General features: G+C 42.4%; 3 protein-coding genes across 4 annotated transcripts; 1 reads left to right on the top strand and 2 right to left on the bottom strand.

Moving 5' to 3' along the window:
- Positions 1-211: 211 nt before the first annotated feature.
- On the bottom strand, positions 212-2,299 carry rhno1 (RAD9-HUS1-RAD1 interacting nuclear orphan 1). 2 transcript variants are annotated; one of them, XM_041029730.1, is made up of 3 exons: positions 2,157-2,299; positions 1,811-1,998; positions 212-1,609 (listed from the first exon to the last, which is right to left on the bottom strand). In XM_041029730.1, exons 2-3 carry the CDS (start codon positions 1,973-1,975, stop codon positions 872-874), a joined length of 903 nt encoding a protein of 300 aa, XP_040885664.1. In that variant the 5' UTR covers positions 1,976-1,998; positions 2,157-2,299; the 3' UTR covers positions 212-871. The 2 variants fall into 2 exon arrangements, with proteins under 2 accessions (XP_040885664.1, XP_040885665.1); XM_041029731.1 differs by having other exon boundaries at positions 2,251-2,297.
- A 135-nt stretch (positions 2,300-2,434) lies between these two features.
- Positions 2,435-9,478, top strand: foxm1 (forkhead box M1). Its single transcript, XM_041029725.1, has 9 exons — positions 2,435-2,569; positions 3,673-4,166; positions 4,321-4,469; positions 5,018-5,209; positions 5,349-5,477; positions 5,637-5,696; positions 6,179-6,227; positions 6,381-6,553; positions 6,792-9,478. The coding sequence occupies exons 2-9, from the start codon at positions 3,710-3,712 to the stop codon at positions 7,611-7,613; spliced, it is 2,031 nt and encodes a 676-aa protein (XP_040885659.1). The 5' UTR covers positions 2,435-2,569; positions 3,673-3,709; the 3' UTR covers positions 7,614-9,478.
- Positions 9,479-9,602: 124 nt separating this feature from the next.
- Positions 9,603-13,158, bottom strand: si:ch73-352p4.8 (cystine/glutamate transporter). The gene is made up of 12 exons (XM_041030256.1): positions 12,683-13,158; positions 12,293-12,419; positions 12,100-12,215; positions 11,858-11,983; positions 11,664-11,763; positions 11,454-11,498; positions 11,228-11,351; positions 11,043-11,146; positions 10,843-10,939; positions 10,482-10,631; positions 10,199-10,376; positions 9,603-9,832 (listed from the first exon to the last, which is right to left on the bottom strand). The coding sequence occupies exons 1-12, from the start codon at positions 12,909-12,911 to the stop codon at positions 9,768-9,770; spliced, it is 1,461 nt and encodes a 486-aa protein (XP_040886190.1). The 5' UTR covers positions 12,912-13,158; the 3' UTR covers positions 9,603-9,767.
- Between the last annotated feature and the right edge of the window lie 599 nt (positions 13,159-13,757).

Here is a 13,757-nt window from a genome sequence, read left to right as displayed (position 1 = left end):
TTTTCCCCCTTTTTACCTCTCAAGCATGAAAAACAAACCTATTGTCGCAGAAAAGATAAATATAAAAAGGGTTTGGTCGGCCACAGTAAACGGTAACCATGACAACAACTAGTTCGAGAAAGGTACCCATCAAGACGTCAGTTCTGCATCTGATACAATTGCTCATGTCCTTCATCTCTGAAGGGGGAAAAAATCATTTCTGAAAGCATGAAACAAATCCTTTACCTAGGATATTTTATTAAGCAGTGTACACTGTTTTGTGTTTAGTTTTTACATGCAGAAAAATAGCTGCTGCCTCCTGAATAGACCAAGAATTCAATTTTCTCTTTGCACATATAAATTCATTCATCTTTTTTGCAACACAGTTGACAGACATCATGTTTCTAAGTCACACAGCAATGCTTACAGTCACCAAAAACAATGTTCAAATAATCCCTCTGCAGAAACCCTGGTTTTATTAAACCAGTGACTCAAAATGCAGAAGCATAAAAATAACAAGCCAGTCTTGTTTTCCTAGAGGTCAGAATTGGGTTTGAATATAGGAATTGCCTCTGATTTGCAACATAATCTATTCAGCATAACTGGAATTTAAACACGTTCCCTCTTATGGAAAAAAGACTGCTTTTTGGATATTACGGCAATTAATTTATTCCGTATTTGATTGGATTCTTACAATAATAACTACCAGGGATGGGTGAGAGAGTTATTTCATTACATCCTCGGCTTATCATGATGAGGTTCAAACTAAAAAGTCAGTGAAATGAAATGTGACAATCCTTTCAGAATGCATTCAGTTCAATAAAAAGAATTCAGATCGTAGAAGTGGTCCAATGAATAATAACTGTTTCTTTACCGTTAGAAAACCTCAACATCAGCTGTGAATCAGCACATCTGAATCAGAGAGATGGCCCCTCTCTTTTAACAACAACATCAGACCCCTCCTTCTTCTCCATGTCACCTTCAACCCATAATCCCTCTCTGGTGTGTCAGCCACCAAAATTTCAGGTGGCCGATTACATGGTGGTGTACATGGTTGAGCCAGCAGCGAGTGTACAGAGGGGGAGGAGGTACAACTACTCCCTTCTTGTATTACTTTTGGAGTGTCCACATCAGGTGGTGGACCAACACTGCTGACCTCACCGGTGCTGAACTCACTGGAGGCAGGTGTTGAAGTACCATCTGCTGGAATTCTGCATTTCTTCCCCTGAATAGACAGAGTTTCAGGTTGATCCAAACATCTGCTGGAGGATGCAGCACCACCAGAAAATCTCTCCACATTCCTTTTCCTGATTGAGGCCGACGGTCTCCTTGGTGTGTCTAAGTACTGTGCACTTGAAACTGCCTTTTTGATTTGGCATGATCCCTGTGGTTGATTTCCTGCATCAGACACAACAGTAGACTGTGTAGCTTTCTTTGTGCGTGTACTCTTGGGCTGATGAGACTGGTCTCTTGACCTTGTCTGAAACGATAATGAGGGGAATTTGCACACACTGTTTTTCCCGGACAGCTGACTGCAACGGTCAAGTATGCTTGTGGCAGACTGGCATTTTCTCCTCCCTCGTCTCAGTGGAGGTGCAGCTGCAACTGAATTGTCAAACTGTGGGCTTACCTGAAAGATTAGAAGCACAGCAAATAAGCAGGGGGGGATAAAATTCGAGTCATATATGAATTACTGTGCTGTGAAGGAACTGTACATGAAGTTAAGGTTTATCAGCAGACCCTTAGAGGTAGAACTGATTCAGTGACACGCTCAAGGACACTGCCACCATGCCCCACCTCAAAACGCGTTCAAAATGAACTAACAACTCACCCATGAATTAAGAGATGAGCTGTTGTGTGCTTGTGTCTCTGTGAAAAATTCTCTGGGGTTGAGTGCTGCTCGGACTTCAGGCACATTTTGGAGTCTGGCTCCACCAGTAGGCCGCTCCAGAAATAGCAGGGGAGGCTTCTCTGCCTTTCTGGCTTTACGGGGCATTAATAGAAATCATTCCCGAACACCTAGTAGAATAAAAACATCAGTAAATAAATAAAAAGGCCTCATTCAAATACTAGACTTTTACTGTTCCAAGACCTACAACTGTTTACGTCCACAACCAGCTGTGTACCTTTGAACGTTACGTTTTCGTTCGTAGCCACGTGCCCTATTTTATACTCACCTTGTGGTTCTTTGCGTAAGACACAGCCATCATTACATGCAATTATTATGTATGTAAAAACTTTGGTATTGCATTATCGCGGTGTACTCTTAACTTTTTGATTTTCCGTCCTCTTGTGATTTATCATTTCCTGGTTTCCGCCATTGTCGCCTCTGATTGGTTCCATTGCACTCTTTTGTCAAGATGTTATTGGTGCACTCTTATACCACGTGATCGAACTGACGGGGGCAGTACCCGCAGCGCCAAAATTCAAAAACGTTTCTGAATCGACCAGATGGCATGTAAATAACACTAAACGAAACAGTATTTCATCATGGATTCTTTGATTCAGCCTCGAATATGAATAGATTGTTTCAACCACCCGTAGCCGACCAGTCAAGCGCTATTGCCTGAAATATCGCAGTAGTATGAAGGTTTGGCTTTTTCTTGATTTGCTCTTCGTTACAATAGCGTACATAACTAGCCACCCAGCTAGCTTAGCCTAGCTTCTATCCACAGTTAGCTCACGTTAACTTTAGCCGAGAGAAAGCTTTAACGTTAGCTAAGTTCCTTTCGCTAGATGAAAAAGCTAATCTGTATTTTCTCCGGGTTTATCGAGACAAAAACAGATCTTTCTTGCAGTGTTCCTCCAAATCTCAGTTCCGTTTAGTAGCACGATTCACGCCATTGTGTGCTGTAGGAATAGCACACTGAACTTAGTTTATTCAGTATAATATTGTAATGTTTCCTTACCCTTTCTTTTAATTGTACATTGGAATCAAAACCATTTGAAATGTTTTATCAGCAGTTACAAACAAGTCTTTAATTCGGCATAGCTCACACATACAATGCAAAGCTTGTTCTAATACAATTACAACTCCATTAATGGCACCGTTCCTTGTTCCTAGTGTGCGATAGAAAGTAGTGTGAACGAGCTGTGCAATTTGAATTTCTTTCAGATGGAAGGCTGTGTAGTGGATTATCGACCCAGGGTTTTTTGAGTAGGATTTTCATTATATTTGGAAAAAGTCAGATATAGATCCATATTAGCTCTGGATGCTTGCCAGAAAGTTAGCGGTAAACGTTGCAAAAAGAAAACTGCAGGCGTCTAACGACTGTTGTTCTAGAAGGAGTAAGGGAACATCACCAACTGATACCTGAAAATAGGCTGCTAACAATGGCAGAGCTAAAAACCTGAAACACGGAGGATGTGGAGCTGAATTTCACCTTAAGGCCCATTTCAACATTTAGCCTGGCTCCCCAGTGACAGCATGAACAGCATGTTCTGACCGGTATTTGATATGAATTTCTTCAAGGTTAACAGTTTGACTAGCTAGCCTGTAACTTAGGATCGACTTCCCTTCTGTCAGGTAAACGTTATTCTACCGGTAATTCCAGTTAGCTTGGTTACTTGGAGCGATACACAATAGGCAGTGACAAAAGAATATTTTATCAGAGTGTTTAGCTGGCTTTGGAACTGTTTTGATTTATACTGTTCAGTCAGCTATTTGTATTTTTTTGTGTTGTTTTTGTACAGGATACCAGTAAACACCAAGGTGCTTTTCAGTGATTTGATGACCATGAGACGCAGCCCAAGGAGACCGCTGATCCTCAAAAGAAGAAAGTTGCCTTTTCAGCAAAATGATCCCACAGCAGCTGAATCGCAAAGCCAGTTTGGTGCATCCAGCTCCAAAGAACCTTCAAAATCAGCTGCGAGTCAGTGCTTCCCTGATGGGATCCGCATAATGAATCACCCCTCCATGTCTCACACTCAGGTTGTTGTCATTCCTAAAACAGCAGACCTTCAAAGTGTCATTGGGGCCCTCACTGCCAAAGGCAAAGAGTGTGGTGTCCAGGGACCAAACAAGTTCATCCTTCTGAGTGAGAATGGTAGCAGCGACAATGGATCTTTTTGTCAGACTGCTGCTGAAGGGGATGACATCTCTACATGTTGTACAGATGGACAGCCAGAGAAAACAGAAGCCATGCACAACTCCCCTGATGTTAAACATCTCACTGGAATTAAACCACGTATGGAAAAAATGCTTTTTTTTTCTTAGATGGTATCTCAAGTAAAAGTGTAGAGTCTTAATATTCTTTGTACCTGTTTAGTAGCACTGACTTGGTTAGCTATCTTTAATCTTTCCTTTCTTTAAGCGATACTGATTTTTGCTTTTCTTACTAGTGAACAAGGATCTGGAGTGTGGTCCTTTAGATGACAGCCTCACCAACATTCAGTGGCTGGGTAGAATGAGCACATGTGCCTTCGAAGCAGATCCTACCAAGCAGATGACCAACAAGGAGAACCAAAACCCAAATCCACAGTTGTTCCAGGTCAGCTGTTCCTTCTTTTCATCTCAGTGTGATTGTTACTGTTGATGTGCAAACAGATGCCCATGTGGAGGGGACACTGATCACCATCCTTTGACCAGGCTGACCCACTAAAATGCCACCACGGCGTGATTTACAATGACATTTACACTCACATTGTATTCGCATTGCAGTTCAGTTACAGTGCTACCAGATTTGAAGGTCAGGTAATGGTTAGGTTACATTAAAAGTTCTGATTGTTCTAGTTTAAAGGTAATTGCAGAAGTACATGTTTCCACATGTTTACAATTTCCAGTAGTGAACAAACTAGTAGTATCAGCTTACATGTAAGAAAACCTACATCAGCTAGTTGCAAGTTTTTATGTAATAATACTAAAGTCTGCAGATGTGAAAGTCTCCAGTGCTGTTAGTCATCTGGACAGCTTTGGTACAGTTTGCACATCTATAAACCTGACTGAAATCACATTTTTACATGTAGAAATCTCTTGGACTTAGACTTTGTTCACGCCCATCTCAAACAAACATGTATTGTATCTGTCTTTTTTGTACAGGCACACAATACACAAATCAGTGCAGAAGCTGTTCAACAACCCATGTCAGAGAGGCCACCATACTCCTACATGGCCATGATCCAGTTTGCTATCAACAGTAGGAAGAACAGAAGGATGACCCTGAAAGAGATATACATGTGGATTGAGGACCATTTCCCTTACTTCAGAGAGGTTGCCAAACCAGGATGGAAGGTGCTTTACAACTGAAAAATATGATGTATTTTTTCACCGGCACATATACTATAACAGATTAAGCCCCTGAGTTATGAACCTTTGAGTTTTACTGAAACCTGCATTAAAGATTTTTTTTTTACTCGTTTATTTTTTTCAGAATTCCATCCGCCATAACCTCTCTCTTCACGACATGTTCATTCGCGAGACGTCACCAGATGGTAAAATCTCTTTCTGGACCATCCGGCCTGAGGCAAATCGATGCCTCACTCTTGATCAGGTGTACAAGGTACAACTGACTTCTTATCACTTTTATTCTTTTCACGGAGGCTTTGAATGTGAAGTGTTTTTGTGTATCATTGTTATTGTCATCCATGGTACTTCAGGGTAAACTTTGTTTCTTGTTATTTATTTTTTTGTCCCTTTCACTTCACATGCCTCTTTACAGCCTGGTTGTGACCCAATGACTGCTCCTGTCCCGGTGCCAATGCTTTTATTACCCCACCAAGTAAGATTGATTTACCCTTCTCTCAGTTCTCTAGGAAGAGTCGTCACCTTTGCAGTCAGGTGACAGAAAGCAAAGAAGGGACAGAAAAATCAGAAGATTTCAGTTGCCTGTTTGTCACCAGACTCTTGGACCCAAAGAGCTGATCTGCAATTGGTGGTCTAAAGTCTAGGGAAGTCTTTTTGTTGCAGGAGGAGATGATGAAGATTGTTGGCATGAGTAGCACAGAGGCTGGTCATACTGTCATACTGACAGACCAGTCTGCTTTCAGGCAACTTTCTTTGTCCAAAAAGGAATGTTTACTCTCATAAATCTATCCATCATTCCTTTATGAAGTAGGGACAGTCATAAGAGCGCTAAGTTTGACTTTTCTCTGTTCTGCTTTCTCATGTTTTAAAGCAATACAAAGAACTTGTAGTGCAGTCAGGACTGATTGACGCTACTAAGACAGTATACTTATTTTATACTTGTTTTATTTTTCACAGCAACAAAAGAGGATGCTTCCTGATGCAAGAAAGACACCAGCTGGCTCTGGTGAGTTAACAGAGATGGTTAAATAAAGAGTGAGTGGAAAAAGCAGCTTGAAGCTGGGAAATGGACAGAAATGACAGAAAGAGTGTTTTTAGGTTAGAAAACTGGTCATTAAGATGCCATCCTCTGAGTTGTTGCTGTCTTTTCTCTGTTCAGAGAGAAGGATGAAGCCTCTTCTCCCTCGAACCGATTCTTACTTGGTCCCGATCCAGCTCCCTGTCAGCTCCTCTGTTTACCTGCCGTCCTCGTCGGCCCCATTTCCCCCCTCTTGCCCACAACAGAAACGGAACATGTCACGTGGAGCCAAGAGAGTGCGGATAGCTCCTAAGGTAAAAGTTCTGTCATCCACTGCAGAATTTTGGCTCAATCCAAACGCACATGCTTTTAAGTTGTAAATTTCATCAATGTATTTAAATATTTTGGCATGTATAGTCACATGGGATCTGCTTTGCATGACAAATATTTGTTAGAGTGGGCTGGGTTTAATATGTATACGTTGACTTGTGTGTTTGAAGGACACTCACTGGTTGAGTTTTAAAGTGCATGGCTGTACTGTATGTCTGACAGGTGACCCAAAGCGATGCCCCAGCTGTGGTAGTGTGTCCACAGAAGGACAAAGACCAGAAGGAAGAGATGAAGGAGGAGCCAGCATGTGTGCCAATAAAATGCGAGACTCCTAAAGCCCTTCCAAAGAGACAGGCCAGCAGCTCTAGACGTAAACAACGCCTGGTTCACTCTCAGCATGAGGAGCCCGTCCTCCTCTGTCCTGACAATACTTTCTTTGACTCTGGCGTAGCCTCTGACGCTTCGACTTTCCACGACATGCAAGATACTGAGCTGGATGATCACCAGCATGAGCAGCACAGCCCGGACCGGGAGTTTTCCTTCAAGACTCCCATAAAGAGCAGCAGCCATCTGACCTCCTCCACCCCCAGCAAGCCCCCATCTAGTGTCTTACCCGAGCCCTGGAAAGTGACCCCTGTGGGAAAAGGGAGCCAAAACGTTCTGGACTTCAGCCCTATTCGCACACCGGGTGGTCCCGCTGTCACCCCACGGCATGACTACACCACGTTTAGTTTCAACAGCACTCCCTTTAAAGACTGGCCTCTGTTTAGCTCCCCCAGAGAGCTGCTCACGTCTGCTCCCCCCCGAGCAACCAGACCAACAGACTCTCCCATCGAATGCCTTCAAAGCAGCTTCTCCAGAGAGCTGCTTCAGGCAGGAGGTGCCACACCCGCTAACCGCTCAATCACAGAGGGCCTTGTCCTCGATACCATGAACGACAGCCTGAGTAAGATACTAGTGGACATCAGCTTCTCTGGTTTGGATGATGACGACCTAGGTATGGCTAACATCAGCTGGTCCGAGTTCATCCCACAGTTTAAGTAGCCTGAGGGCCAAAACACATTTCGTTTTATTTATGTTTTCGATTGAAGGCAGTTTCATATGTTTTCCAGAACACTATGGTTGGGAAAGCCCACACAGAAACGGCAAAGCAGGTGCAAATCTAGGAAAAATTGAAATTGAAATTTACTGTGGAAATTTTCAGATTTGGGGACTGTAACAACTGGGTTAAAAGAAACATTATATTGTTTCATGATGATCACTGAAATTATTCAACCTGAGACTGAGACACAAAGTACAAGTAAATGTAGATAACATAGTAAGGCAAGTCACAAATATGAAGCATACTCTCTGATTTGTCTCGGAGATAAATATTAAATAACTGACTTGTACATGGATTAAAGGTAGAATCCAAAATGTTTTATAATTTAATATATTTTTCTGTCCATCTGGTAGAAAGTGACAGAGCGCCAAGAAAAATACTTTTACTGTGGTTGTCTGGTTCACAGAAGCAAATTTCTTCTCCTCAGTAGTCGATTGATCAGTACTCATATTCACTGCTTAAAAACACCAAAATGAAACTTAACAAAAGCAACACTAGATGCTTTCGTAGTTTGAATGTGCTTAAATTTGCGAATTGTAGCTGTAATATAAAGGATGTAACCTTCCATTTGATTTCCGTAGTCTTTCATATGAGCCTTTTAATACCTTTAATGTTCAAGTATATTCCAGCCTCATATGATTTGCTTTCTTTTGCATCTGCTTTGCTTTGTTGGGATGTTTTTGACTGCCGGAAATTAAGTAACTTTTTTTTTTTTTTTTAAAAGAATGACAGGGACACTTTAATTTTAATGACCAGGTCAAATTAGCAAGCTGCTCATGTGTCGCTACTCACATTGGATGTTTCTCTCCACCTCTGACTTACATTTTTTCATTGGCTGCATCACTGCTGAACAGCCTCAGTGTCACTCTTATTTCTGTCTGTAAAACTTTACACATGGTCCTGTTTTCTTTTATCATCTGTCCTACCTGTCACATCCTTTCTGTACTCTTGAAGGAATCGCGAAAGAAAAGAAATGTGTCTAAGTGTATATGTACGTTGATTTGCACATTTTTAATATATAATTTAGCTTTTACATGTAAATGGTAAGACATTATATTGCCCGATCAGCCAGTGAGATGCTTAAGTGCCATTTGGTGCAGTCAGCTTCCTGGAATCAACTTTTAGACTTTTAGATTGTGAAGCAGGATTGTTAGCAATAAAGAAATGGATAAGTAATACAGATAGCACTAACAGCAATAGGATTGTTATGTTATATAATTGTTATGTTTATTGTAAAACTCTTCATCACAGTAATTGTTCTTCAGTTTGCCAGTATCAACTTCAGGGCACTTTGTACCTGAGAGAGGGACATTTTGCATGCCGTCAGCACAACATTTTGCATCGTCTTTTGGAAACCAAATGCTTGATATTTTGTATCTATCTAGCACAGATTGTATTTGTTTTCAGTGAGAATTCATACTGCCTTTTTTTTTTTTTGTCCTGAAGCGCAATCAGGAAAACAGGGGAAAATGTTTTGCAGAACAGTGTTTGCAGCACCATCTTTGGAGGATTGAATGAGATGTGAACCCATTTTTTGACGACGCCTCAAAATAATGTAGGTTTGACAGCACGTGTGTTCGTGCATGAGCATTGTTACACTGCAGTAGCTTGATCTGTTTACAGTTGGTGCTGAATGGTAGAGAAGAGTGGAATGTTGTGGCTTCTGGCAAATAGCTTTCACAACATGTGCCTTGTTGGTGTTTCTATGACTGTACAATAAAACTGTTGGTGTTGGTGCCTCATCTGCCTCGATCAGCTCACATTTAATCAGTGTAAATAAGGTGCAATTTCTACAACCTCAACACAAGCTACGATGCAGTTATTTTGAGAACCTACACAGCAAGGTTGCCTTTTTTAATCTTTAAATAAACACATCGTGATTCAAAAATGTTTTTATTGGTTCTTACAGAACTTCGAGAACTTGAGCAGAGTATTAAATGTTATGAGAAAAGTAAAATCCCATTTTCTATGTCAGATTCTACAAGAGAAGACAGATACTCCTCCTGTTTCCAGCATACTATGCTTGTGAACAAAGAAGGTCCTAGGATGCATTGCAGTGGAATTCAGCATGTCTGTCAGTAGAAGGTGGGATGTCTTCAGTACGTCTGGACTTCCTGTTGAGCCACCTCTAGAAGGATCTGCAGCTGTTTGCTGCAGTAGTCTGGAAATGTGGAAGAGAGTCAGAGTTATGAAAGAGCTGAGAAGACTTTTCATACTTGCCTTTCTTACCCCTGATTTAACCCAAACCCTCAGCACAGTTGTAAACCTGGGGTTAGCAGGGTCTTTGTCCTTTTCTAATTGGAGTGTGAGAAGCATATTTCCTTCTCAGTGTCATAAACAAACTTGTCCATGCTCAATTTGAATCATTTAGTTCTTTGTGAATATGTCGGCTTTGTTCCAAAATGAGCAGGCATATTAAACCACTTTAGCTCTAGCAAAGTCTTGAAAATGGATACAGTCATATTAATAAACTTTCTTATGGAACATTTTCCACAATGACAAGTTGGCAGATCCTGATATGACCTACCGAAGATGCGTCTCCATCTACGGGGCAAACGAAAACGGTGGACGGTCACATAGTAAACTGGGACTCCAGTCAGCGTGAGAATGCAGCTTCGCCCTGTGTTCCAGGGGTCTGAATACAGAGACAGGCCCACGATGAAGAAACAGACCACTGTGAAGGTGACTGCGATGGCCAGGGGGACCTTTGGGTCATTGAAAAGAGCAAATATGACAGTGTTTGGTCAGATTAGTGCACAGAAGGATAAAAATAAATGTTATGCAGTTCAGCACAAGGCAGACACTCTGACCTTGAAGGGTCTTGGGTGGAGAGGGAAGCGATAGCGATGGATGAGCATCCCCAAGGTTGCCAAGGCGATGAAGAACCAGCGAGCAAAGGAGGCAAAGTTGATGAGCTGGTAGATCTCTCCAGTGATTAACATCAACACCACCAAAGGGTACTGAAGGCAGACAATTCAGCTATAGTGACAAATCCATTCTCAGTCTATTTCTGTTGTGACTGCTATACATAGCGGTTTGGTAGAACACCTAGAAAATTGTTTTCTATCATGTATTTGGCCACCACTGAAGACAATAGTTCTTACTAATAAATAAAAATAAGAAATCAGCTGTTTTATAGCTCTGGTTTACAGTGTGTAGAGAGTAGTTTACCAGTAACAGCACAGCAGGCAAAGGTGTATGTCTGCGGATGTGAATCATGGAAAAGATTGGTGGCCAGTGGCCCTCCCTGGCTCCAACAAACAGCATCCTGCAGCACAGTGAGCGGGTACGATTCGCAATCAGGCTGTAAACCCTTGGTACTCAAGCACGCACAATAAGGACAATAATAATCTTCCTTCACCCACAATTACCTGGGTGATCCGAAGAAGCCACCGTTAAGTGCTCCGAGGCAGGACAGGGCCACAAGAATTGGAATCACAGAGGCTAATCCCTGGAGAGCACGGTTGGCAAACGTCTGCAGAAACACAAACACAGGATGTGACCAACACTCCAACATACCTTCTGATTTCAGAATACATGTCCGTGTAGCACTGACCACAGCCACAGCATCAGACAGCAGGAGCTCAGCGGGTGTCATCATGGTGTAGTAGGCCACATTAACAAGCACATAAAAGACTGTCACTGTCACCATGGAGCAGATTATTGCCAGAGGGATGTTTCTGACAAGACAGGATACACACAGAGAGATTTAATAATATGTTCAATGCACCATGGCTTTTAAAAATGGATTAACTGCAGAGCTGATGTCAAATGTAAAATACCTGTTTGGGTTAATGACCTCTTCTGTGACAAAGTTCAGATAAAACCTGGAGGGAAAAGGACAAATTCTTAGGTCTCACTGAATGTTGTATGTATGTTGGTACCTTGTCTGTCATTTAAGTTCTAACATTATTGATTAATGTACTGTATCAATCTGTGTAAAAGGGTTTCATTTGTGATAAAAGGAAACATGATACACTAGACTTGTTTACCATCCACCATAGGCATATAGACCATTGTAGAAGGCCAGTGGTAATCTATCCAGTGTTAATGAGTCGATCTCAAAACCATTCTGGAAATTTTCTGTCTTTCCTGTATATAAAGGGATAAAGAGAGAGAGAGAGAAACTGAGCATTAGCAGCAACCAAAAGGCCCTTCGATAGGACATGAGAGTTCATCCGCTCACCTTTGGCCAATGCAATGACACCAGGGATGATGATGAGGACCAGAGCAAACATCTTAATGAAAGTCAATGTGACCTGAGTGCGAGAGGCCATGGTCACACTCCAGCAGTTGACGGCCACAACAAATGCTACAGAGACACAAAGACAAACAACTGGAGACAATAGATCCTCATCTTGCACTAAATGGGTATATTGTTTAGTATAATGGTCTTGTGGGTAGAAAGAGGAGGTATAAACCACTCACTCACTCCGAGGATGCTGACGAGTTTGATTAGCACCGTGGGGGCAGCACAAGGTGCAAAGAACGGCTCCACCACATAGCGGCCGAAAGCCAGGGACACATAGGAAGCCACAGCCGGCCTGGATGTGGAAAATACGTGTGTTGTATTTTATGTTTTCACTTGAAGTCGGTTTTCTTTTCGGGTAACAAAACTAACCTGATGAATAAGAACTCCACCCAGAGTCGTAAGAAGGCGGGCAATGGCCCCAGTGTCTCCAGGAGATAAGTGTAGTGGCCCCCTGATTTTGTAAAACTGGTGCCCAGTTCAGCATAGCACAAAGCCCCTAATGACGGAGACAAAAGAAAAAAAAATCATCTGAAAGTGCATTACCGCAGTTTCAAGGGCCGTCAGCTTCTGGAGAAAGTCAGTGTCTTAGTGAAAATTACAAACATTAATATCACACCCACATAATTAGTAGCTTGCACAATTCCTGTTCTATACATGGCCTCAGATATTGCGTATCATGTAAACAGCTATTGATTCTACTTGTCTCTTTAGCCTGTTTCCCGTTGTGCTGTAAAATTAATTTTCCATGAAGTCTCTCACCAAACAATGAGAGGATTCCACACAGCGCCCACACCAGCAGAGAGAGCCCCACGCTCCCACTGTTCATCAGGACCCCCTTGGGTGCAATGAAGATGCCGCTGCCCACCACGGTCCCGATGATGAAGGACACAGCCGGCAGCAGGCCTATCTCTCTCCGAAGGTGTACCACCTCCTCTTCTGTCTTTGAGTTCTTGTCATCTACCTCTTTCTTCATCTGTGTCCCGTCCATCTCTCTGTGGCTGTGAGCTCCACTTGGACCCTCCAAACGAACCTTCTTCTGCTTAATCTTGAGGCTTACAAAGTGAACTTCTTTTTGGTCTTCTTTTGAGAATTTTGTCTGATGTCGCTCGGCAGCACAAACAGTCGAATCCTTACCTCTTCTCCCTCTGATGCTTTCAACCGTAATCAACAGTCCTCTCTATGCTTCCTGTCAATCCTTCTGGACACAGTTTCACAGCAGTTTCAGTGACTGCGTATGGAGCTGTGGTAGAGAGAAGAGACAACCCTGGCCACAACATGGCCCCCTCTCCCCCTACAGTCTCCTAGCTGCATGTTTTTCTCCCCTCATTGGTTGTTACCCCACCCGCCCAGCCTGAGCAGGGAACAAAGCCACTACTCTTCCAGGCTTCAGCAAGTAATCATGACAGTTTAAAGGCTTGACGTGTTCCTGCATTGTACTGTTTGCATATGTGCATGTGCTCTTACATTTGTGGACAGCTTGACAGAGGCCTTTCGGGTGCAAAGGGAAAAGGGTCAGGGTGCTGTGGAGGCAGCTGCACGGACTGCAGGAGGGCTGCTTTCAACTACAGCACACATTCTCATCTTGCCCTCTCTAAAACTCTGTTTTTCAAATTTGTAAGTGGTTTGATGCTGAATTCTTTTCGTCACTCTTTCTTTCAGCTTTCAAACACACATGACTTTAGCTGGACCTAAAATACTTTAATATTTCTGCCAAGATCAAACAGGCCTCAGAACAGCAGGCAGCAGAAAACAAAAAAAAAAATGACAGAGGCCACTCTATTAGCTTGTTTTCCTTATTTTCACTTGGCTGACCACTGTATTCATGTCAGCTTCA

This window comes from Toxotes jaculatrix, chromosome 22 (assembly GCF_017976425.1).
Source record: "Toxotes jaculatrix isolate fToxJac2 chromosome 22, fToxJac2.pri, whole genome shotgun sequence".
NCBI lineage: Eukaryota > Metazoa > Chordata > Actinopteri > Toxotidae > Toxotes > Toxotes jaculatrix.
This window is presented reverse-complemented; position numbering and strand designations above follow the sequence as displayed.